The 25,625-nt window shown below is 39.7% G+C and overlaps 1 protein-coding gene across 1 annotated transcript in view; it reads right to left on the reverse strand.

Moving 5' to 3' along the window:
* dlp (glypican dally-like) overlaps positions 1 to 25,625 on the reverse strand; it is a 122,903-nt gene that overhangs the window by 30,171 nt on the left and 67,107 nt on the right. Inside the window, exon 2 of the mRNA XM_028184080.2 lies at positions 2,884 to 3,036. Coding sequence (XP_028039881.2) covers positions 2,884 to 3,036 — 153 coding nt within the window. The remainder of the gene's footprint in view (positions 1 to 2,883; positions 3,037 to 25,625) is intronic.

Below are 25,625 nucleotides of genomic sequence, written 5' to 3' on the forward strand. Positions count from 1 at the left end.
AACGCTTAAAATAAAAGAAATTTTTGTGAAAATTTTTAATGTTATTTTGGTATTTACCCAAGCTCTGAACCAGAACGGAATGACCGTACGAGGTGTGAGGGGATAGCTATCGATAAATAAAATATCTATAAAACCAAATACACTAACGATTTTATTTCCTACCTAAGCTGATAACCTTGAGAGGCTATTTCAGCGTAACCTTATAGATGAGCTCACGGGGTTCAAACCTGACGACGTTGCTAACACGAACCCTAGCAAGAGCCGTGCTTCGCAGAATCTACCACCGGATCGGAAACGCGACCCACTGAGAAGATCCGGCGAGAAACTCAGTGGGCTGTGTCTGAGGGTTAAACTAACGAAAGATTGTTCGTTGTAAAGTTTTCTCAATGGCTCACAATATCGTGGAACTAACCGATTCGGTCTGAGTCACAGTTCACAGTGCTTCCGTCACCGCTAAATCGTTCATTTATAACTTTATGGAACAATGGATCATAATGATTAAAACAGTACGCACACTGGAGACTAAACATTTGCATTTGTCAAGAAATGTTAACCAAAGCGTACATAATAATATGTATTTCTTGTCGATTTCAAATTGTTAGACCCGTAAGCGGGAAGATAAGCGAAATTAAATTTACTCAGTTTTATTGAAGTAGACGGCGTCTTCGTATTGCGTTTCCATCTTACTTCGGTTTAACAGGTCATGCAAAATATTTTTTATTGTATTTTTAGTTAGATAAGTTTATGGTCGTAGATAACCGTATGGATACGAAACGAAAAAGCGACACTAAAATGAGACAAACATATAGAATTTAGCCTGTGATAGAATGAGATAGAATACTTCTCAAAGTTTCACTTCTACCGCGAGTGAATTGCACACAACATTACGTACATTTCATTACTTAAATTAAATAATTAAATGAGTGCATGGTCCCAAGTCTCACGCATGGAAGTCAAAACAGTGAACATAAAACAGACAAATATTTCCATTACTCTTTTTTATTAATTTTTTCTACCTATTCTGGTAATCTAGAGAGCCCAATCTAATTAACCAGGCTAATACGTGAGCTTACGGGGCTTTAACCTGACGAATTTGCTAACACTAGCCCTAGCAAGAGCAGTGCTTCGCTACCGAACTACCGAATCGGAATCGCGTCCCACTGAGAAGATCCGGTGAGCAATTCAGTGGATTGTGTTTGAGGGTTAATTTGTTCGCCGAACGCTTTGTCCCAAGCGACGGCTTCGACAGGAACGCTGACCGGTGCTTAAAGTACCTAAAATACCAATGGTGGATCTGGAGGATCTGAAATGACGTGTCATTAATCTAGTAATGACAGTACGAAAGCTACAAGAAAGTCATCATCTTAATATACATATATAGATTATGTGTGACGTTGTTTGTCCGCGATGAACACCTAAACTACTGAACCGATTTTAATTTTCTTTTTTTTTAAATATGTGTTTTATTCCAACTTAGGCCATAGGATGATTTTTATTTCGATTAATGGTCGCAATAGTTTTACAGAGAATTGTAATACTGTCTGACATTAATATCTCATAGATGGCGCTGTGTTAAAAATACCAACGTTTCACATAAGCTACAATTTAATGGCATAAACACCACGTGTTGCTGAGGCTAAAGTTTAAGTGAAATTTATTTCGTAGTAAATTTAATTTCTTCAGTGAATTTCAGTGAAATCCCATTGTTCTTACTTTGTTAATTTTTATTATTAACATAGCCGGCCACGTGTTATTTAGAAACAAAAACCTTAGCCACAGCAACGTGTGGCCGGGTCCTCTAGTATTCTATTTGTTTTTATTATTGTATCATCCCGATCGGAGTAACATACCTATTTAAAGCACACTGAGGCTGCACTGCACCAAATTCAATTTAGAAAATTTAATTTCGTTAGCATCGTAACGTGTTATTCATCAAAAAATCAATTTGCATCTGAATTTTATCTGCATGCAACTGACGGATATTTAAACTAGTTTACGTTATGAAAACATTTAAAGGCGAGCGATGATGTTCGAGCTATCAATCATCGGCACATGATGGCTGTCTTGAATGACGCAGAGTTATATATTGTGCCGCAGAATATTCAAACGTCGACTCTCAATTGCAATCTCAGCTCGTTGGTCACCATGAATACTGTTAAACGATACGTCGGCAATAATCTTCTTCTATATATATAAAAATGAATTGCTGTTCGTTAGTCTCGCTAAAACTCGAGAACGGCTGGAACGATTTGACTAATATTGGTCTTGAATTATTTGTCGAAGTCCAGAGAAGGTTTAAAAGGAAGATAAATATGAAAATTCTCGGAATTAAATAAAGTTTAGGTCTTTTATTTATCGATTGAGGCACTACGAAGTCTGCCGGGTCAGCTAGTATACAGTAAAAGCTCCTACATACGCGTTTTCACTATTCGCGTATTAAAAAAAGCGACCCAATTCCTATATGCGGCTAAATATATCTTTATTCGCTTATCCAATCTGTACATCGGTGTATACACATTGATAAAAAGGATTCCAATATATAGGTATCCAACCGAATGTTCTTTTTTAGCGCTTCGTCAAATGAACGTTATAGGTGTCTATGGGCTCCAGTAACCACTTAACACCAGGTGGTCTGTGATCTCGTCCACACATCTAAGCAATAAAAAAAAAACGAATAAAAAAGTAAAACAGACCTTATTACAAGTATGCTTAAAGTATGTTTTTTCATTTATCGTCTAGGAACGTGTCTCTTATAATCCCATATTCGTATTCGCGGCATATTTACGAAATTTATACCCTACAGATAATAAGCCTTTACTGTAATGACAATAAAAGAGACGCAATAAAACCTTAAAGATAGTTTTGACTGTACGCAACACTTACCATCGAACTTGTTGGCTCTATTCAACAGCATGTCAGACAGCTTGCTGAGTTCACTACGCAGCGAAGCCTCAAGCTGCGACCGGGCCTGTTGCGTTAGCCTCTGCCTTGAATTAGGCCCGCAACAGCCATGGTTCAAGCAGAGCTGATCTGCATCTGTGGAAGAAAGAAATATCACTAGATTAGTGCTTCGTCAGTTTTGTCAATTGACACGATTTTGGTGACATAAAACGAAATGGCTTATGAGTTTGTGCCAAGAAAGAAGAATACATAACACTTTTTGATGATTAAATCATCATGAACTAACTATGATATGAGGCCGTCAGCACCAAAGTGACTTAACCCACAAATTTTTATATTCGTGCTTAGATAATGCAATTTATTTAAAACATAATCAATTTTGATGCAAAACCGGCCCATCCCTAATTTGACCCATAGACAACAGATGGCTTTGTAAAAACTTATTTTCGCGCGTATTGTTTTTGCCAACGAAGCGGTGTAAAAGTAAGTTCAAACCTCATTATTTCCATACTAACTATGATAAGCTTAGACTATTTTTGCGCTGACGGCCTCATATGTAATTTGAACACAAAAAAAAAACACGAAAACACATTATGAGCAAGCAAACCGAACTAACAATTATTTAACTGGTTAAGACCTTAAGACATAATAATAATAAAATAATTTATTGCCTTTCACATTAAATAAAATAAAATACAAATAAAAGCAAAGAAAAAAAAGAGATAAAGACAAAAGGAGGTGGCTCAGCTAATGCTGTTCAAGGTCGATAAATCGAACAGCGCTGATTATTAACCCTCAGACACAGCCCACTGAGTTTCTCGCCGGATCTTCTCAGTGGGTCGTGTTTCCGATCCGGTGGTAGATTCTGCGAAGCACGGCTCTTGCTAGGGTTCGTGTTAGCAACGTCGTCAGGTTTGAGCCCCGTGAGCTCATCTACTAGGTAAGGTTACGCTGATATAGCTTTCCAAGGCTCTCAGCTTAGGTAGGAAAAAAAAGCTGATTTTCTGTCACCCCCGTTTCACTTTGGTTCATTGCGGGAATGAAGGCTAGGTACGTGTACACAGACTTAGAAAGTTAGGTTTTAAAAATATTGTATTTACATCGATCCTTTTCCCTCCTACTTATTCGCTGGTAGCCTAAGGGGCTATTCCGGCTTCTCGCGGACAAGAAGGTGAGCTCACGGGCTCAACCTGAGAGAACTTGCTAACAGTACTAGCCCTAGCAAGAGTAGTGCTTGTCAAAATTTACCACCGGATCGGAATCGCGACTCGCTGAGAAGATCCGGTGAGAAACTCATTGGGTTGTGTCTACGGTTTAGGACGCTCGTCGATCGTTCCTTGATGCGTATGTAAATTCGAGTAAATGAACCTCTTCAAATCAATGAAAAAGTCGTTCAAATATTTTGATACATTGTCATACAATCATACACACATTCCAAACTAATAAAATCGTGTTAAAAAAAAGTATGTATATAAAATTGCAATATAATTTAATGGTTTATATTGATAACGATTTACATATAACGATGTCCTCATCTAAGGGTTGGTACGACCCCATCGGCGTCACAAATAAGTTTAAACATCCGCCTTGTTCGCCCTTCATTGCATTATTACACATGAAGAGGGCTTACTTGTCGATTCCGATTCTCTAGCTAGGTATTGTAAAAATATATTATTGACTGATACAAAATTTAAACATTTGTCAAGCGCAACGAAGCGCCCCATAGATAGACTACAAATACAATGTTTGAACGGTAATAAAAAAAAAAAAAATTGATTGTCTGTAAAATCGGTTTACGGACGAAAGTTTTACCTGATAACGTCAGTAGCAGAACTATTCGAATTGTTAGCTCTGACGTCACGCGAGAAGAGAGATAAATGTGTCACAAGTCAACGCTTAGGCCGATCTTGCCTCTCTATCGCTTGTTCCGCGCTCTCGCTCGCACGCTCCGGTTCGGGCTCAGGCGGAACGTGACACTTTTTCGTGCGTGCAGCCGGTTTTTATCGATTTATTTATTTATTGCTATCACATCAAAAAAGCTTCTGCCAATGTCGAATCTATTCACAGTAGGTATAATCATATCGGGAATGGTATGGGCCGATGATACGTCTGATGGTCACTGGAAAAGTAGAAGGAAAACGTCCTAGAGGCAGGAGCCCCAAACGTTGGTCCGACCAGATCTCCGAGCAAACCAGCGGACCACTTAGCGCTGCACTACACCAGGCAACTGATCGGAACCGATGGAGGCTGACAGTCGACAAGCTAAAACGGAGTCACGATCTTCAGCAATGAGGGAGCGATGGAGAAGAAGAAGAATGGGCCGATGAATTTTTGATTTAATATGTTTATTAGTTTGATGAATTAATATGTCTTTATGTCTTCTATTTCTGTCTAGATACGTTGCATTTTATTACGCATGTAGCTACAAGACAATCACCGATAGATATTGTGAACGTTTATGGTCGATATTCAATATCAGCGAGTGTTTAATTGTTAAGTTCATAATGTGAATGTTGTGCAAATGAATATTGTTGACGTACCTACTTAATTAATCAAATTAATTGATATCGATGACTTTGTTTACAAACGAATGCACTAATAAAACTATTATTATATTTAATTAATAATAAAGTTCATGTAACTCAAAAATAATTATAGATATAGTTTTTAATAGTCTTCCACATTTCGTTATGTTGGTATTTTTAATTAACTATGCGCTAGATATTTCGATAAACTAATAAATCTCGTGTAGTAACAAAAGTGACGTAAAAGACTCGTAATAGTGTGGTGAATATGCAAAGGACTCGACGTTCACCAATTATTACGACGGCTACCGCTGGTAATGTCACTTGTGTCTTTAACCCATTACATTTTTTTTTTCTAATATATATGGAGAAGCCATGTGGTGTTAAGTGGTCACCTTCAGACACGAGTTCTAAGTCTCAGTTTTTGCAGTGTAACGGTTCCTCAACCTTCAAATCGAAACGCATTACTGCTTCACGGTAGAAATAGGCAGGGCGGTGGTCTTACTTACCCGTTCGGACTCACAAAATCTTAAAGGCATTAGAATAACAACTACAAACATTGATCGTTTTATTGCGTTTGAATTATGAATGTGCATGGACCTGCGCCATATTGTGACGTCATAGCTGTCAAATCAAAAAAAATAGGTAAAGTCAGTTAAAAAAGATAGGAATTTTTAAATATTCATTTATAATCCAAATCTTCCAATTTGCCGATTCCATTCATCCCACTGTTTGAGTAATCATGATCATCGTCGCCCATCCATAGATTATAAGGCCCCTACAGTATAGCAGTCTTGATTTTTAAACAGGTGATCTTTTTTTTTATATCAACTAAATTGATGTTTTATTTACCGCGATCATTACTCAACATTACAAGATAATTATATAGGTGCGTATGGTTCATTAAAACAAACATATTAATAATCTTTATAATTAGTCAAAAATTTGACTAAAAAAAAGAAGATAATTTTTTTTTTGTTGCTATCCACACTTTTTTATCGAACTTTGACAGATCAAGGTTATTGAAGTACACTTTCATAGTTGAAACACACTATGCTTTGTACGACAGAAACAAGCGACACGACAGCGCTGATCCCTGCAGACTTATTAACATAAATGCCATTACCGTAATAAGATATGTGCAGAAAGATTGAGAATAAAGAGTTGACTCATAAGAAGTCCGACTAGACATGACCTTTAACGATAAAGCACATATTGATGCAATTGTTATTAAAGCTACCAGAATTATGGTATTCCTGAAAAGAAATACTAAGGAATTTATGTCCTCAAACACTAAAATAATATTATATAACTCGCTAGTTCGCAGCCAACTTGAGTTCGCATCAGTAGTTTAGGATCCCCATTACGCTACTTACTCGCAGCGTATTGAAAGCGTACAGCGTGCATTCACTAGGCACTTGATATTCCATTCTTCTAGCATATCTTACTGTACCACATATGATCTACGTCTTAAACATTTTAAAATGATATCGCTCGGCAACCGTCGTAGAATAATTAATATCATGTTCCTAAAAAAACTAATTTCCGGAAGCATAGATTGTAGCCACTTAGTTCAGAAAACTAACTTTAGCGTTCCATACCACTGCCCACGGCATCCTATCACTGAAATTTTCCATGTTCCCGCAAGTAGAACAAACCTCCTTAGATATTCCCCTTTATCAAAGATTTTTAGTGAATATAACCAAATATGTGCATTAATTGACGGCATCGACGTTTTTAACGACACGTGTCCTGGTCTCAAAAACAAACTAGTAGGTATCCAAGTTCCTTTGTTTATAATTGATGAGAGAATATTAAGTTAACTCTTGTTTTCATGTTATTTTCAATTATTTTTTTTTGTCGTTCTGTTAACATTTAAATATAGCCTATTTTTCAGCTGTTTGTAAAATTGCTAAAACATGTCATAGTGTGTTATAAGAGATTGCTGTACATGCCTGTAAATGGCTTACATACCAGTACTTAATTTTATACATGCTAATTTTAAGCTTGAATGTTTTGTGTGTATTGCTGTTGGTGTGTCTTAATAAATAAATAAACCAAAAATCTACGGCAAAGTTTTAATCTAGAAACTCTCATATTCAGCACTAGAAAAGAAGATTACTCATATCCATGTGTTCTAGATCCACGGGGCGCATCTGAACATCTCAATCAATCCTCAGCATGCGCATTTAACAAAATAAATAATAGTTTAAAAAAGGTTTTCAGGGTACTATCAAAATAACCCTTCTACTCATATCTGTTCATAAAATATTTAACTACTGATACCATGCACCCCACGCTGTTTTATACAATAAAATCATTTTTTCTTACACTATTTTCAATTCAAATTTATTAAAATTTATTTTCTATTCTTTAGTTGGATTTTCTATAAAAGCGGATTTTGTTAGTTTTTTAAACTGTTATGTTATTTGTTGTTATATTGTTATGCTATTATGTTCATTTTTTAGTTGAATTTCAATTTTTCATTATTGTTTTTTTTTTTTTTTTTTAATATTCAATTGTCGTCGGTCCAAAGTATACCAAATTTCGAGTCAATCCGACGTTTTGAAAGGGGTCAAAATCATGTTCAAAGATTCCGTTACAAACATACATACGTCTGAAGCTAATAAACGCGTATTAAAAAAAAAGATTACTTATATCCATTTATTCTAGTTTCACGGGGCGCATCTGCACATCTCAATCAATCCTCAGCATGCGCATTTAACAAAAATCAAAGTAATCGCTCGTTTGAATCGTGATTAAAACAACGTTTGCGGGATAAACACGACTTATCCACTTTTGAATTGCATATAAATATAACGTAACGAATGACGGACGAATATGATCCTTAGCATGTGGTCATAGGGTAGTTATTTATGATTATTAAAACCGGACAGGTTATGTTGTGGTACAAGTGAAAAGAAATTCACATAATTGACGAAAAAGTTTCGGGTAATCTCGTACATAAAAAGTAACAAATAATGTTAGTGTGTGTATCACTACGTTGGAATACCAATTTATGGATCTCCAATTTCGAGATCGTACCCGACATACTATCGGAAAAGTATAGTTTGAGAAATTTTGAACTGTTAGATTGTAGGTACATATTTTCTAACTCTTTCGACTATATTCCATCACTTTATTTGTAATACTAGCGGTACCACTAAAATCAATTTATTTAATTCTTGTAATGTTTGATTCATGTAGCTTTTGTACATTACAAACTTTAATATATTACACTTTTTACAATCGGTAAGTACACCGCTGTTAATTGCTATCCTTAGATGATTCTTGTCCACCTAATGATTGGTCCGATATGGAAGAGTTCTTTTTAAGCGCTAAAATCATTTAATCTACTTTTGTATTTTATTTTTACTTTTTTTTTTTTTTTATACTCTCTCTTCTTCTCTACTCTAAGATCTTTGGTTCCTATGGTAATCCAAATCTAAATCCAAATTAGTAGATTAAAGTACTGACGTATTGGATGGAAATAGGGAAAAGGTCCTTTTCACTACACATCACATTGATAAAAGACATTACAAACAGTCCGAAAGTTAAAGTCTAAAACTAGCTCTTTAATTCTAGTTGAACCATAAAATTTACTGTCAAACTAGCTAGCCTAGCAAACGTTGTTTGCCAAATAAATTATTTCTAGGAAAGATAAATCCTAGATACCGACTGCAGCGCCATCTGCCGGGATTATTTGTGAATCTAAACCATCCAGGGTGCCACGCAAATGCATAAAAAAATAATAATTCAAATCGGTTCAGCCGTTTAGGAGGAGTCCTTTTTTTCCTACCTTTGCTGATAGCCTTGAGAGGCTATTTCAGCTTCGCCCTAACGTGTAGGTGAGCTCACGGGGCTCAAACCGGAGTGATGCTAACACTGTCCCTGGCAAGAGCAGTGCTTCGCAGAATCTACCACCGGATCGGAAGCGCGACTCACTGACAAGATCCGGCGAGAAATTCAGTGGGCTGTGTCTTTGGGTTAATTCGCTCGTCGAGCCCTTCGTCGCAAGCGACGGGTTCGACTAGGACAGTGACTGGGAGGAGTTCAGTGACAAAACACGCACAGAAGAAATATATATATAAAGATAAATAAATAATGCCGCGTCTCAACTTAGTTCACCTCTTATAACTTGCACCGATGTCATAGGACGAACACCCTCCAAACTAGGGGAGACGTGTCTATCGTCTGTGATTCACTGCAGCCTTGATATTCATGTTTGTCGTGACGCTTCCAAAGGGAAGTGGATGTGACGAATCTGGGGTGTGATGCGACTCGTACGTGCGTGCATTCGTCTGCGTTTCTTATAACTTTTTTTTTTGTGAGTTGATCGTAGATAATTTTTTACTTCGCATGTATCCTCTTGATGATACGAAACAACAAATACAGACAGCGTGGGCGCATCCTAACCTTGAGAAATGAAGCCGAACTACGAAATGATGGCTTGTTCTGAGCTCAAAGTTTTAGAGGTGTGTATTTGAAAATTCCTAGCTGCATTTGTTTGTACGGTTTTTTTAAATATTTTTTATTGTTGTTATATTATTTTCGATGTTTCAAACACTTTACAGATTTCGTGGTCACATACGAATGACCACCGATCAGATAATAAAAACGCGAAATTAAACCTTAAAAGTGGTTTGAATTATATCTTTGACTCGCGAAAACCGAAGAGAATACTGCTTTATTATTAAACTAGCGACCCGCCCTCGCTTCGCTTCGGAAACTGTAATTTATTATTGATTTCTCCACTATTTAATGGATGTTATTATACATATAAACCTTCCTCTTCAATCACGCTATCTATTAAAAAAAACCGCTTCAAAATCCGCTGCGTAGTTTTAAAGATTTAAGCATACATAGGGACAGATATAGGGACAGAGAAAGCGACTTTGTTTTATACTATGTAGTGATAATATATTTATACATATTTATCTCTCCTTTAATTACTTCCCGGAATTCCTAGTGGCATGGTGGATGACTATTGTCTGCTCAGATTGGTACATCGTCAATGTGGGAATATCAAAAAATCTATATATTTGAAATTAGCAAAAAAACTGGCTTATGGCTTGTACTGGTCAATTTTTTTATTTAAAATTCATTTCTCGAAGCTGTCATGTTTGTGCGCGGTCCTTTTCTATCATAAATGCACACCAGCTAATTCAAACAATCGTGACACTTTCCGCGTTCAATATTATTAAGAGTTAAGGGCTTCAAAAACCACAGTGATATTCATCTTACAAATTTCACGTTTTTCTCCCCTTGCGAGTTGCGCTCACTAAATTTATGAATGCGTATAGATTATATCGATGCAATGCCCTCCTTTAATCTCGACGTGATGAAATTCAAATAAACATACCGTCCCCAGCGCGGAGATTGTTCAAACACATCCCTGACGCGTACCTGCTACAGCTTAGAAAACTTACCGCACGATTATATCTTAGACGCCTATCTGTTGTTGCTCTGACGTGTTACCATAAAGTAATAATAACAATAGCAAACATTTTTTTTTGTTTATATCGTCATTTTTTTAATGCCGTAGATTTGCAGCCGACCGTAAAATCGACCGGGCCTTTAACCGTGGTCCATGGACATCACTATTTAAATAGAACCGATCATCTGTAATTATGAGATCGAAGTTCTAATTAGTTCTCATACTTTTGCACTACTTATTTTCAACGATGTTCTGTCTATCTGTACATTGGTTCTATGGAAAAAAATCCCTTTGCCTCAAGAAACGAAAACAGTCACATATTGACGGGTGAAAGGCTATTTGGTTTATGCGACATTTTTGCAACATTACAGCGGAGCCATTTAAAGTTTAAAATTTGGAAAAAATATCATCATAACAAAAAAACTTCTTCAGTCAGCTATTTGAATGGAGTATACTTAATTGAATTTCAATTAAAAACATCGAAATGTTGATGCTGATACCATATAAAACGCACCTTTAATTACAAAGATAAATGTCGCGTATTTTTATCTTTTATTGCTTAGATGGTTGGACGAGCTCACAGCCCACCTGGTGTTAAGTGGTTACTGGAGCCCATAGACATCTACTACATAACTACGTCACCCACCTTGAGATAAAGTTCTAAGAACTCAGTATATGTAGTTACAACACAACGGCTGTCCTACCCTTCGGACCGAAACGCATTACTGCTTCACGGCAGAAATAGGCAGGGTGGTGGTACCTACCCGCGCGGGCTCACTAGTAGTCCTACCACCAGTTCTATTGGGCGAAATGTGGCTTAAACCAGTATTTTAACCCTCGATTTGCAAAACACAATCACGTCACATACATTCACGTTTTAAAATAATTAAGAATATAATACTCTACAGTTTCCTCAACTCAAGGCGACCATAAGAACCACATACATAATTGTATTCATTTACTTACCCTAAAATAAAAATATATCTATGTATAATTGAGACAACAATACTCTAAAGAAAAGTCTACGACAGAACATTCACCTCGGTCAACGAACTAGAGTACAATGTCGGACCTAAATTTAATTTAACCCGAGTGGGGTTGCGGATTTGTTTGGGCCCCACTCGCACCCACCCATTGTGTACTAGTCCTATTAATTGTATCTGCACACGCTTATGTATTCACCTAATTTCTTAGACCATGATTTATACTTTTATTATAATTTGCGTAATTACTGGTGGTAGGACATCTTGTGAGTCCGCGCGGGTGGGTACCACCACCCTGCCTATTTCTGCCGTGAAGCAGTAATGCGTTTCGCTTTGAAGGGTGGGGCAGCCGTTGTAACTATACTTGAGACCTCAGAACTTGTATCTCAAGGTGGGTGGCGCATTTACGTTGTGGATGTCTATGGGTTCCAGTAACCACTTAACACCAGGTGGGCTGTGAGCTCGTCCACCCATCTTAGCAAAAAAAAATTAAAAAAAAACAGTAAATACTATTACGAATTTAACTGGTTACCTAGTAACTTTATTTAAGTATTGGACTGCACTATTAGACTGCAGTGCTATTCTATTTTCCGCAGAAACTTTGTCATTACTTATTAAAGGTCGACACAAATTGTAATGTTAACTAATTTTTCATTCTAATACTCTGATTAAACTATTTAAATTATCATTTATTTTGAGAGAAGTTAAAAAAGTCGAATACGCTCACTAAGATCGTGTTGGCATGTTTCAGTAGCAAACTCGATCCTTCGTGGGTTTTCTTCTAGATAACTATCTATTTTCTATTTCTATTTTATTTTCGATATCTCGAACAGATTAGGATCGATCTATCGAACGGCTAAACTAACCGATTAGTATGGAGTATAACGACTGCAATATGTTTGCACTGTGGTAGCCGAGTATCTTTAACTTTCAATGTTTTCGTAGACTCGGTGTTCGTATTATTTTAAACGGAAAGGTCAAAGACGCATTAATCACTAAAAGAACCGGAGCCGGCGCGTCTGAAACATCTCCAATTATTATATCAGAACTATTCTTAACACACTCACGTAAGTTATTCAATTAACTTTTAAAAAATCAGCGAGTATGTATGACATGTAGAATTTCATATGCAATATTGCATTATACATTGACAGTGCCTATTCCACTTTTAAACCAGTTATCCCGCCCCTAAAAAGTGAAAAAACTGACTATTTCTCGGCAGAAATATACAAGACGTTGGTATCTATTCGGGAAGGCTCCCAATACCCTACCCTATCCATTGCCTATTTCACTTTTAAACCGGTTATGCCGCCCCTAAAAAGTGGAAAAACTGACTATTTATCGGTAGAAATAGACAAGACGTTGGTATCTATTCGGGAAGGCTCCCAATACCCTACCCTATCGCCTATAACTAATCAGTGGGTTTTGATACACACTGTTAGACGCAGTGACTTCGAATACCTGACTTGCAGGAATTGAACCATAGCGTTCTCGCATTACTCCATACAAGGATACAGGATGTCTTATTTAATAGACTAACGTGACGTCAACGATATATATAACATATGAAAACGACCTGGTTTTATTGAATTTAAAACGTTTAAAGATTTTATTAAGCTTTCGCGGCTAGTTACTTTAAATAATACTGTGTATAATGGTGGTAGACACAGATAATACATAAAATTAGTGTGAAAACTCAACGATTTTGTTTGTTCAAATGTTTTCGTTTTATCGATACATTTACAAATGAACATGACACATTGCTTCATTTACTGAGAGGCACATGTCTGTATGCATACGATATATAATAAATTACCATTAACAAACAAGACTGATCCTTAAAATAATTATATTAAGGTCAAAACAGTTAAGGAAATGTTATTCTATTAAGTTAAGTTGGTTTTCTCCCGAGAAATTACGTATGCTTACTGCCAGACAGAACCATCAAATACAATTAACTGTCCTAACAATAGACGTGCACTGAATTATAAAAAGGGCGCTCCACACTCCTCTCGCGAACGACGATAAGGCGTGATATTCGCTGATAGCTTCGCGCACCGAATAGTTACGCAAACTGTGTGCTTTACGCTTAGTGCGAGTTTTTTAACTTCTCTATCGCGTAAAAGTTAACTCCTATTTGTGTGAAGTTGAACAGCGTCCCTTCGTTTGCCGCTAGAGGCGCCGTTCCAACTCGAGAAGTTAACAAACTCGCATTAAGCATACTGGCTTCCCACAGCCCACTGAGTTTCTCGCCGGATCTTCTCAGTGGGTCGCATTTCCGACACGGTGGTAGATTCTGCGAAGCACGGCTCTTGTTAGGGTTCGTGTTAGCAACGTCATCAGGTTTGAGCCCCGTAAGCTCACCTATTAGTTAAGGCGACGCTGATATAGCCTCTCAAGGCTGTCAGCTTAGGTAGGAAAAAAAAGGCTTCCCACTCGCAACATTTTCACGTTCGCTCGCGGCTCAATTGACGAGTATCAAAATCGGAGAACATCGTCAGGGCCCTGAAACTGCGATACTTTAAGACAAATATTTTTTCTGTATGGGAACTAGCGACATCTTGTAGCGGATGCTCCTAAACTTATCGTTGTTAAAGTTAAGGCATTTAATTATTGCATAACTAAACACAGAAAATAACAAATTAATAAATCATACAAGTCTTTATTTGTTATAGACAAATTGATGAAATTTTATCAATTAGTGGTTTCTGAAAATTTACAAAATCCTTCATTAAAAAGTAAAATATAGGATAGGTAATTTGTTACTGCCATTAACAGGAGCAATGAGAAACTAATCGAAACGAAGCCATCTAGTGGCCGACGTCCGTAAACATTTTTATTGAGTGCTTGAGTTGCTTAACTATAATTAATTTATGTGTATTATCTATGAGCATCGTCTCGAGGTCGCGAGCCCTTTGCTTCTCGCGTGAATGTGGAGGCGCCGTAACAAATAACACAAGTTTTCACAACCATAAATCATAATTAAGAACGTTATGTGCCGAAGTTACGTAACATATTTAGGTCGAACGAGCACTTAACTTATGAAAAATGGATTTAAATTGTTCCACTTTAAAAGTTTATTACAACCTAAATTAATCAATTTCCGATTTTAAAATTCTATAGGGGTTTTAAGGGGATCGAATCGTTTGAACAAGATAATATCTTTTTGCTAAATTGTAGAACTGATATTTGTTTTTCAATGTAACATATTGGATGTGGTTAATAGCAAACAACAGATTCCGATTTGAGCAACCGACGCGCGTGGACGTGCTCATTGTTTTGTCGGAAGTGACTACCGGTGATAATAGATCATTGTTCGTGGCACATCTGTGGCCCAAGTGTTTCTCGGAATTTGTACCTGCGCCTAATTGCAAGGCATTGCCGCCCGGGAACTGTGCAGTGGTTCTATTCACTCTAATTCTATTCTATTTATTCTATTCACTAAAATTTCTAAAATTCCTAGAATCGCTTCGGCCAATTTAGTGTTACCGACGCAGGGGCCTCGCCGCAAGGCGAGCGCGTGTTTAAGTCCCGGGGCCGCCCCCCCCGGGCGAAAATCACGTGAAGATGGAGGAAAAACTTTTCATCGACTTCATTCGGGAAAAATATCCGTCAATCGCGCCCGAATTCGAAGCCTATAGGGCCTCATTTGGTAAATATTCTTCCCCCGCATCTCTCGCCGCCGTCGCCAAACATGCCTCGCAGGCATGCCTCGCGTGCCCCGCCGCCGGTCCGTGTTCAAGCGCACGTACGCACGCCGCCGCCGTAGCGTCTAACGCCCCCGCCCCCGCTACCCCCGCGCCCGCGTCAATCACGTCAGTTTCGTCCGTCGCGACCTCAATAGCGTCTAGTTCAGGCTCCGATACCGAATCGGAGATGGACTTCGAGTCCGCGACTAGCCCTCAACCCGGAACCTCGGATGGGTTCCAAACTGTAACGCGCGGTAAAAAGCGTACTCGCGTCGTGGAGTCCCGGAGCTCCATGACGAAGCAAACCAAGTCCGCGACCGCCTCCCGACCGCAGGTAGTCGTAACGCCGGAGTCGGACTCCGCCCGCCGCGTAATCCCACCGCCGCGCCCAAAAACCGCGCCCGCGCCTAAAACAGTTGTCCCGCCCCCGCTGATACTCCAGGAGAAGTCAGCGTGGAATCGCGTATCCCAGGCCCTTCAGGCCAACAAAATTAATTATACCCATGCGCGTAACGTCGCGCATGGGATTCAGATTAAGGTCACAACGCCGGGCGACCATAGGGCCCTCTCTGCTTACCTCCGAAAGGAGAACATAGGTTATCACACCTATGCTCTTCAGGAGGACCGCGAACTCCGCGTAGTGATACGTGGAGTCCCCAAGGAACTCGACATAGACTACGTAAAGGAGGATCTGATCGGTCAGTCCCTCCCAATAATTAGTGTGCACCGGATGCACAGCGGACGCGGCAGACAGCCGTACAATATGATTCTCGTCGCGCTAGAATCAACCCCGGAGGCAAAGAAAAGAATCTCATGTCTCAAAACGATATGCGGCCTCTCCGGGGTCACCATCGAAGCCCCCCATAAACGTGGTACTCCCGGACAGTGCCACAGGTGCCAGCTCTATGGCCACTCAGCGCGTAATTGCCACGCGCGCCCCCGCTGCGTGAAATGCCTCGGCGATCACGCAACCACAGAATGTTCGCGTGTTAGGGAAACCGCGACGGAACCCCCAAGCTGTGTCCTATGCCTTAAGCAAGGGCACCCGGCAAACTACCGCGGATGTCCTAGGGCTCCGCGTAAACGCCCGAACCACCCAGCCCCCCGAACCGTCGACCCAAAGACTTCGGCGCCTTCAGTGCCGAAACCAGCCTTCGTACCGGCTGCGGTTCCCACCGTCTCGGCGTGGAAAAAACCGCTGCCGTATACGAAGGAGGGAACACAAAACGTACCCCAGCTCCCGCCTGCGACACGTCACGCGCCTCAGCCCCTGCTCGCACCTCGCCCCGCGCCCGCGTACCGCCCCCCGCAACCCTCAGTCGTCAACGACTTCGCGCTCGTGCGCGACTTCGTCACCGCGGTAAACTTTGACCGTCTGCGATCGTTCGCAGATGCTATCCGTAGGTCAGTAACCCCCGAACAGCGGCTCGCGGCCGCTTTCGATCACATGGACGTCTACGAGTCCGTGTCTCGCACGTTATAAAAATTCTTTACCGGTAATCAATGGCGCAAAAAGGTAGAGAAAAACCGTATTCCCTTACGTTAGCATTCTACAATGCTAACGGACTCGCGCGGCAACGCGATCAAATTTTCGAATTCCTCCGCGACAACCTAATAGATATTCTGTTAGTGCAGGAGACCTGCCTGAAGCCCTCGCGTCGTGACCCGAAAGTCGCGAATTACGTCATGGTTAGGAATGACAGACTCACCGCCTCCAAAGGCGGGACTGCCATTTACTATAGGCGGGCCCTGCACGTTGTCCCTCTCGATACTCCCTCGCTCTCACATATCGAGGCGTCAGTGTGCCGTATCTCGCTGACGGGACACCAGCCGATCGTCATCGCATCCGTTTATCTCCCCCCGGACAAGCCCCTCCTGAGCAGTGACATCGAGTCACTGTTCGGCATGGGAGACTCTGTCATCCTGGCAGGCGATTTAAATTGCCACCACACTAGGTGGAACTGCCATCGTACTAACGTCAACGGTAGGCGTCTCGACGCGTTTATAGACGACCTCACCTTCGAAGTAGTCTGCCCCCCAACTCCAACATGTTATCCGTATAACATCGCGCTCCGTCCGAGCACTATAGACCTGGCATTGCTTAGGAACGTAACTCTGCGCTTGCATTCCATCGAAGCACTGTCAGAGCTCGACTCAGACCACCGACCTGTCGTTATGCAGCTCGGTCGCCCTCACAACCCAGTTACTGTTACGAGGACCATGGTGGATTGGAATAAGCTGAGCACGTGCTTAGCCGAAGCCGCTCCGCCAATCCTCCCTTACGGCCCGGATTCGAATCTATCCCCCGAGGACACCGTCGAATCCATAAACATCATTACCGATCACATCTCTTCCGCGATCATTAGATCTTCTAAAGAAGTCGATGTGGAGGATAGCTTCCACCGCATTAGACTTTCCCCCGAACTTAGGAATCTCTTAAGAGTTAGGAACGCGGCAATCCGGGCCTACGATCGTCTTCCCACGCATTCAAACCGGATTCGGATGCGTCGTCTACAACGCGAAGTCTACTCCCGCCTAAGCGACGCCCGTAACGAAAATTGGCATAGTTATTTAGAACAACTCGCGCCCTCCCACCAAGCATACTGGCGACTAGCTAGGACTCTCAAATCCGAAACTACCGCTACTATGCCTCCCCTCGTACGCCCTTCAGGCCAACCACCGGCTTTCGATGACGATGACAAGGCTGAGCTGCTGGCCGATGCACTGCAAGAGCAGTGCACCACCAGCACTCAATACGCGGACCCCGAACACACCGAGTTAGTCGACAGGGAGGTCGAGCGCAGAGCTTCCCTACCGCCCTCGGACGCGTTACCCCCCATTACCACTGACGAAGTTAGAGAAGCGATCCACAACCTCCAACCTAAGAAGGCACCCGGCTCCGACGGCATCCGTAACCGCGCGCTTAAACTCTTACCAGTCCAACTGATAGCAATGTTGGCTACCATTTTAAATGCCGCTATGACGCACTGCATCTTTCCCGCGGTGTGGAAAGAAGCGGACGTTATCGGTATACATAAGCCGGGCAAACCGAAAAACGAAACCGCTAGTTACCGTCCGATTAGTCTCCTCCCGACGATAGGCAAAATTTACGAACGGCTCCTTCGGAAACGCCTCTGGGACTTCGTTACCGCGAATAAAATTCTAATAGACGAGCAGTTTGGATTCCGCGCTAAGCACTCGTGCGTACAACAAGTGCACCGCCTCACGGAGCACATCTTAATAGGGCTAAATAGGCGTAAACAAATCCCGACCGGCGCCCTCTTCTTCGATATCGCGAAGGCGTTCGACAAAGTCTGGCACAACGGTTTGATCTACAAACTGTACAACATGGGAGTGCCAGACAGACTCGTGCTCATCATACGAGACTTCTTGTCGAACCGTTTGTTTCGATATCGAGTAGAGGGAACTCGCTCTCGCCCCCGTCATCTGACTGCCGGAGTCCCGCAAGGCTCCGCGCTCTCCCCGTTATTATTTAGTTTGTATATCAATGATATACCCCGGTCTCCGGAGACCCATCTAGCGCTCTTCGCCGATGACACGGCTATCTACTACTCGTGTAGGAAGATGTCGTTGCTACATCGGCAACTCCAGATCGCAGTAGCCACCATGGGACAGTGGTTCCGGAAGTGGCGCATCGACATCAACCCCACGAAAAGCACAGCGGTGCTCTTCAAAAGGGGTCGCCCTCCGAATACCACTTCGAGCATCCCACTCCCTAATAGGCGCGCAAACACCTCCGCCGTTAGCCCCGTTACTCTCTTTGGCCAGCCCATACCGTGGGCCTCGCAGGTCAAATACCTAGGCGTCACCCTCGACAGAGGGATGACATTCCGTCCCCATATTAAAACGGTACGCGACCGTGCCGCCTTCATATTAGGACGTCTCTACCCTATGCTTTGCAAGCGAAGCAAACTGTCCCTCCGTAATAAGGTAACTCTCTACAAAACTTGCATACGCCCCGTTATGACGTATGCAAGCGTAGTGTTCGCTCACGCAGCCCGCACCAACTTGAAGCCCATTCAGGTTATTCAATCCCGATTCTGCAGGATAGCCGTCGGAGCACCATGGTTCCTGAGGAACGTGGATCTCCACGATGACCTGGAGCTCGACTCTGTCAGTAAGTATCTACAGTCGGCATCATTGCGCCATTTCGAGAAGGCGGCACGACATGAGAACCCTCTTGTCGTGGCCGCTGGAAACTACATACCCGATCCTGTAGATCGAATGGTAAACAGTCGACGTCGCCCAAAGCACGTCATTACGGATCCTCCCGATCCATTAACGGTGCTTTTAGGCACCACAAGCACCGGTCACCGTCCTCGTCGAACCCGTCGCTTGCGACGAAGGGCTCGACGAGCGAATTAACCCCTAGACACAGCCCACTGAGTTTCTCGCCGGATCTTCTCAGTGGGTCGCGTTTCCGATCCGGTGGTAGATTCTGCGAAGCACTGCTCTTGCTAGGGTCGGTGTTAGCAACTCTCCGGTTTGAGCCCCGTGAGCTCACCTACACACGTTAGGGTGAAGCTGAAATAGCCTCTCAAGGCTATCAGCATAGGTAGGAAAGAAAAAAAAAGAGCAAACAACACATGATGTTGCATGCTGTGTCATTAGAAGAGTCAATGATAAACTAATCGTAAAAGTTGACCTCAAATGAGTCGTGTGCGCGTACAGTGAGCGCGGCCATTTTGGAAAATAATATGATCGATCCGATATCTAATTATGTTTGTTTTATTGCATATACGAGAGAACGACCTCTTGGCCCACCTAATGTTACGTGGTTATTGGAATTCATAGACGTCGCAACGTGAATTTCGTCACCTACCTTCAGACATGAAGTCGAAATCTTAATTGTATAGTACAGCATTTGCTCCGCCCTTAAAGCCAAAACTGCTGTTTCCGGGACAAGCAGAGTGGTTAGCCCGTGTGGGCTCACAAGAAGTCCTACCACTTTTTTGCAGCTTTAATTTTAACTAGATGATGACCGGTTTTTTTTTTGACAACGCCATCTTGTTGTGTCTTTAAAGCGGTTAGTTGCCCTCAATTAAGAAAAATAGTATTATTATTCGCCAATAGATGTCGGGAGGAGTTGATTATTGAAAACGCGAATAAAACAACATTTTCTGAAAATAAATCGTAGCTAGATCGATTTATCGCCCCCGAAATCCCCTGTATACTAAATTTTATGAAAATCGTTGGAGCCGTTTCCGAGATTTAGCTTATATATATATATACAAGAATACAAGAATAATATACAAGAATTGCTCGTTTAAAGGTATAAGATTAAATGACGTCATTCCTTCCCCGTGGAAGTTTGTGATTTTTTTTTGTTTATGAATGTATCTGAATGCAAAATGATACGTGCCCGCAGGATTTGAAGGCACCAGGTATCATAACCTATAAGACTTTATTTACAACTATTTTCCTAAAGGTTAGTGATTAAATAAAACTACTCATTACTTTATGTAGTTAATGTACTGTGAAGAATAATTTAACGGTAGATTAACTTGTTCTGTAAACGTTCTGGTTCATTAAGAACGAGACAGTGGTATATATATTAGGTCTATGAAATCGAATTTTTAACTGTGAAACTAAATATTTTTGGAGAATTAATGAATTTTGCTTTAAAGGCGTTTTTTATTAATTTTCTTTTTAATTTTAATTTAATTAAAAAAATTTTTTCGCTTTAATTTACTTGATTCACTGTCAGCTTTTAATTTTTGTCCCTACCCAAGCTGATGGTCTAGAGAGAGACCATATCAGCGTAACTTTAACTAGTAGGTGAGCTCACGGGGCTCAAACCTGACGACGGTGCTATCACGAACCCCCCACCGGAACGAAAACAAATCTAAACTATGATATTTAAAAATTGAAAACTGTCATACGTTTCACAGCAGTGTGCAGAAAGTGTACGATGCGGAATCAATCCATAGCATCAGCCCAGTCAGTTTCTCGACGGGTCGCGATTTCGATCCTGTAGTAGAAGGAGCTGTCAAGTCTCTTTCATAGACGCTCCGACAACTGCTAGCAAACCTCTTCCCGTCCTGGCTGAGCTCGCCTACCCTTCCTGGAGAAGCTGGAAAACCTTAGGCCACCACCTATCCTCCCACCACAAAAAATACCCATGGCAAATGCCTCTTCTACTGGACTTCGAACGCGTGAAAAGTATTGTAGTAAAAAGCATTTACAAAATAACTCACGCGCGTTACAATTTATAACAACATAAAGCTTCTTGTTTTTGGAAATTAAATACACGCAAACGGATCCGCCGCGTTATTTTAAGTCAACGTTTTATATTAGATTCTAACTTTGAAAGGATAAGGTCGAAAATGGGTGTTTTTGTGAATCCATTTTCTTAGGAAGGTATGTACCGGCTACTGCACACGCATATTAATGAAGTAACAAGAGACGTAGGGAATTCGTGTGAGCGAACGTGACTTGGGTGGATGAAGGGAGTGGGCCCTGAAAATAGCGAGATTTATTATAAGCGTGAACGGAAAGCGATTTGAAGAGACAAATCGGTTTGTAATTTGTTTTACCCCGTTTAAGATTGTTTTTAAATAATTTAATTTGCTACTTAGCGTCCAGAATTGACGTATTTATATCCGAAATGTAAAATATCTATTCATAGTTAAAACTTACGGTTTCATCTCGCTTTTGGAAATTTTTATTTTATTATTTCCGATGTTGAGTCAAATAGTTTACAGTTTTCGTGGACACAGACGACTAAACCGTAAAAGCAGTATTAGATCTTCCACCGAGCGGGTGAAATTGCTCGGTAGATTGACGGTCCATATGCTATTCAGATATATGAAAATGTCGTTGGCGAGGTTCAAGAATCTGTCAAATATATTTTGTTCTATGATGACTACTGCCAAAATTTCGTCTATGACAATTCTCTTTCGGAAAAAAAAGAAAAAAGAATTATCAGAATCGGTTCAAGCGTTCTCAAGAAATCGGTGAACATAAAAAATTATGGTCGTATTGATAGCTTCCTCTTTTGAAGTCGGTTAAAAAGTGTGATTTTGGTACTTTAAATAATTCCTGAACATTGTCTATTATTCAATAATATTTTCAGTTTCTACATAAATGAAGAGGCGGGTAAAATTTAGCGTTATGCCAAAGTAACTATTCCACGCGGACGAAGTCGCGGGCATTAGCTAGTTTCTTATAAAACAGCCATGCTTCTATTTTAAATTGTGTGGATAAATATAGTTTATGATATAATAGACCATTACGATAGTGAACAGATTCTGATGAATAATTATAATGGAATTCACGATATACATTTTAGCTTATTTAGTAAGAATCAGTCGCGCGAAGCAACAATGTTAGAAGTTGACAGGGTATCTGAAATTTTATAGATTCTTTATATGTTAACTTTATAAGTAAATAACTTAAATTAAATTCTACATTAATTTATTAATATTTAAAAAAAGAATTATTTATTTATATGTATTTATATTATATTATATACTATTTAAAAAAGAATAAACGATTTCAAAATAAATCAGACAATAGATAGCTCAATAAAAAACTTTTTATAGTACGTACTGACAAAATTAGTGAATATTACAATTATGATTTATAAATCATATAGATTATTTTCGAAGCTATCAAATAATACATAAAATAAAATCGTAAAGTGCTTCCGCGCGAGTTATCGTTCGTAGCTATACAGTTTTATCTATTTATACAAAACTATTAATGTAGCGTGCACTGCGAATGTGGAATGCATTTATAGTGAGGTCGTTAAACATCGATAACTCATATTCATACGTTATCGATACAATATCGATATAATTTGTTACAGATTACGAATATTAGTTTTTAAATAGTTTAGTAGAGAAATGATATTTAATTGATAGTATGATCGGTAAATGACACTACTTCTGATACTATCTATAGTGTTTAAGCTTAACTTGTGAATTAAGAAGAAAAGGCGAGCTTAGCGAAAGGCTTAGGTCTAAAGCGCCTATTGGCTCACTTGATAATGATTCTACATACTATGTATATTATCTATACGACTGACACGTAATTGTTTTTATGTGTACATATAAACATCATAATAATATCTTTCACAAAAACTCAAAGCAACGGTCCTACTTATTTATTAGTAGATGTAGTATAATAATAAAATAAATATATTTAAAAATATCATCCGACAATTATTGTCTAATCTGTTTTTAGTAACTAGGAATCAGAGATGACTGTTCAATTATTATTTTTATTTAACTAAATCAAAATAAGCGTTTCTCAATTCGTTTTGCTTCTGTTAGTTCTATAATCAAATTACATAAAATATATTGATAATGAAATTAAAGGAAGAAGTTATCTTAGATTACAAATCGCATTCTCTTCCCTAGCGTAAGTGTCATTAAACTTAGCATGCGAACGTGTTTTATTTTTTTTATTTATCCCTCAAGTGGTCGGGCAACAGATTCCATATAAATAAAGGGACTGAGATGACGCATCCGCGAATTCTTTTATAATTAGACAATCAGAGCGAGGCGGGCATTCCGGAGAAATTACCAGTTTCAGAATTATATTGGGTTGCCATGCGCGAAAATATTTTGAGGTGGCTCTGGCGTAGTGAGATTGGTGTCTGAATATTAACATTAAAATATTACCTTTTTTTAATTTAAGTCAATAGTAATTAAAAACAGTGATGTCATGTTAATCAAAACAATTCATCATCAATGTTATTTCTAAAAGAACCCGAGATATTCATTTTAGATGGTCATGGCGTACTTTCGAATATTTGTCGCAGAATCAGCTGTTGGATCTTGAAATGAGAATGAACTTCCATTTATACCAAAGAAGTTAGCGTGCTTCTCCGAAGCGTTACAAAAAAGCTTGGGGCTTAATCGACGTGAATCCATTTCACCTTAGGGACAGTATTCCGCACTTCAAGATATGTGCCACTTTCAGATATCTTGAATGTTGAATCAAAAAAATCTAAGATGAGCTTGAGCCCTTTTTTTTAGTGTGTATTCGAGACTTATGTATTTGTAAAGTTAATTAAATTAAAATTAATTAGTTAATTAAATTAAAATTAAGCGCTAAGCACCAAAACATGTTTGTTCACCCACTTTGTCGTTTTTAAATAATAACTTGGATAGTTTTATAGAATTTATTAAAAATTACTTTTTTAGACACAAACGATCTGTAGAAATTTTGCAGCAGTAATGGAGGGAAAAATGCAATGACACAGATTATATCGATAAAATTGATTACCAAACTCAACATACGAGTATTTTTATGTAGATAAACCAAAGTTTCACATAGTCGTAGCATGACACCCCTACCATATTCAGGCATGAGGCTAAAGTCTCAGGACAGTGGAATGTTGTGTTGTTTAATTGAGGGGATATTAGGTAAGCCCTGTACGCATAAAGTTTTTTAATTATCTAAAGAAAGTATGATGATGCACATACCTACGGCTTAATAATGCTCATAAAGAATGATAAAAGTCTAAGAAGCTTCAAATCGTGAGCACGTGTGAACAAAAAAAAATGAGTTCCATTCGAATCGAACCTTCCGACTTTCGTTTTAATGTATGCATCCATTTTCGCGGTTTTTTTTATTCTGTTAAACATGGCAACATCAGGGGCGGCTATTAAGGAGTTCACGTACAAAGATTGATTGGTAAGAAATTCTCGGACGGGTTAATTACAAGTTCGGTATAAGTTCGGTTCAGGAAACAATAAAACGAGTGAAATCTTGTGTGAAATCTCACAACTTAATTCGCAGTTTTATAAAGGATAACGTTGTTAAATCTTTAATCAGTATTTTATTCGATTTTTAATCCGAATTCATTAAATACTAAATGCTTCAAACGTATTTTTAATAAGTGATTTGAGCATTCTTTTTCTTCTTCTTCTATTAGTTCTAATTTTATACTTTTGACTAACTCCCAGTGTGAATCTACACAAAAAAGAAACAAAATTTCAAAGTAGCTCCCCAATTCTAAACCGGAATCAATTTCACAACACTCTTTACTTCATTGAGCGCCATATTATTTTGCTAAAGCCTCGCCAACATTCCAAAATAAACCCGAACTCCTTTACCA

The sequence above is a fragment of the Bombyx mandarina genome, chromosome 15 (assembly GCF_030267445.1).
Source record: "Bombyx mandarina strain Sakado chromosome 15, ASM3026744v2".
In the NCBI taxonomy this organism is placed as follows: domain Eukaryota; kingdom Metazoa; phylum Arthropoda; class Insecta; order Lepidoptera; family Bombycidae; genus Bombyx; species Bombyx mandarina.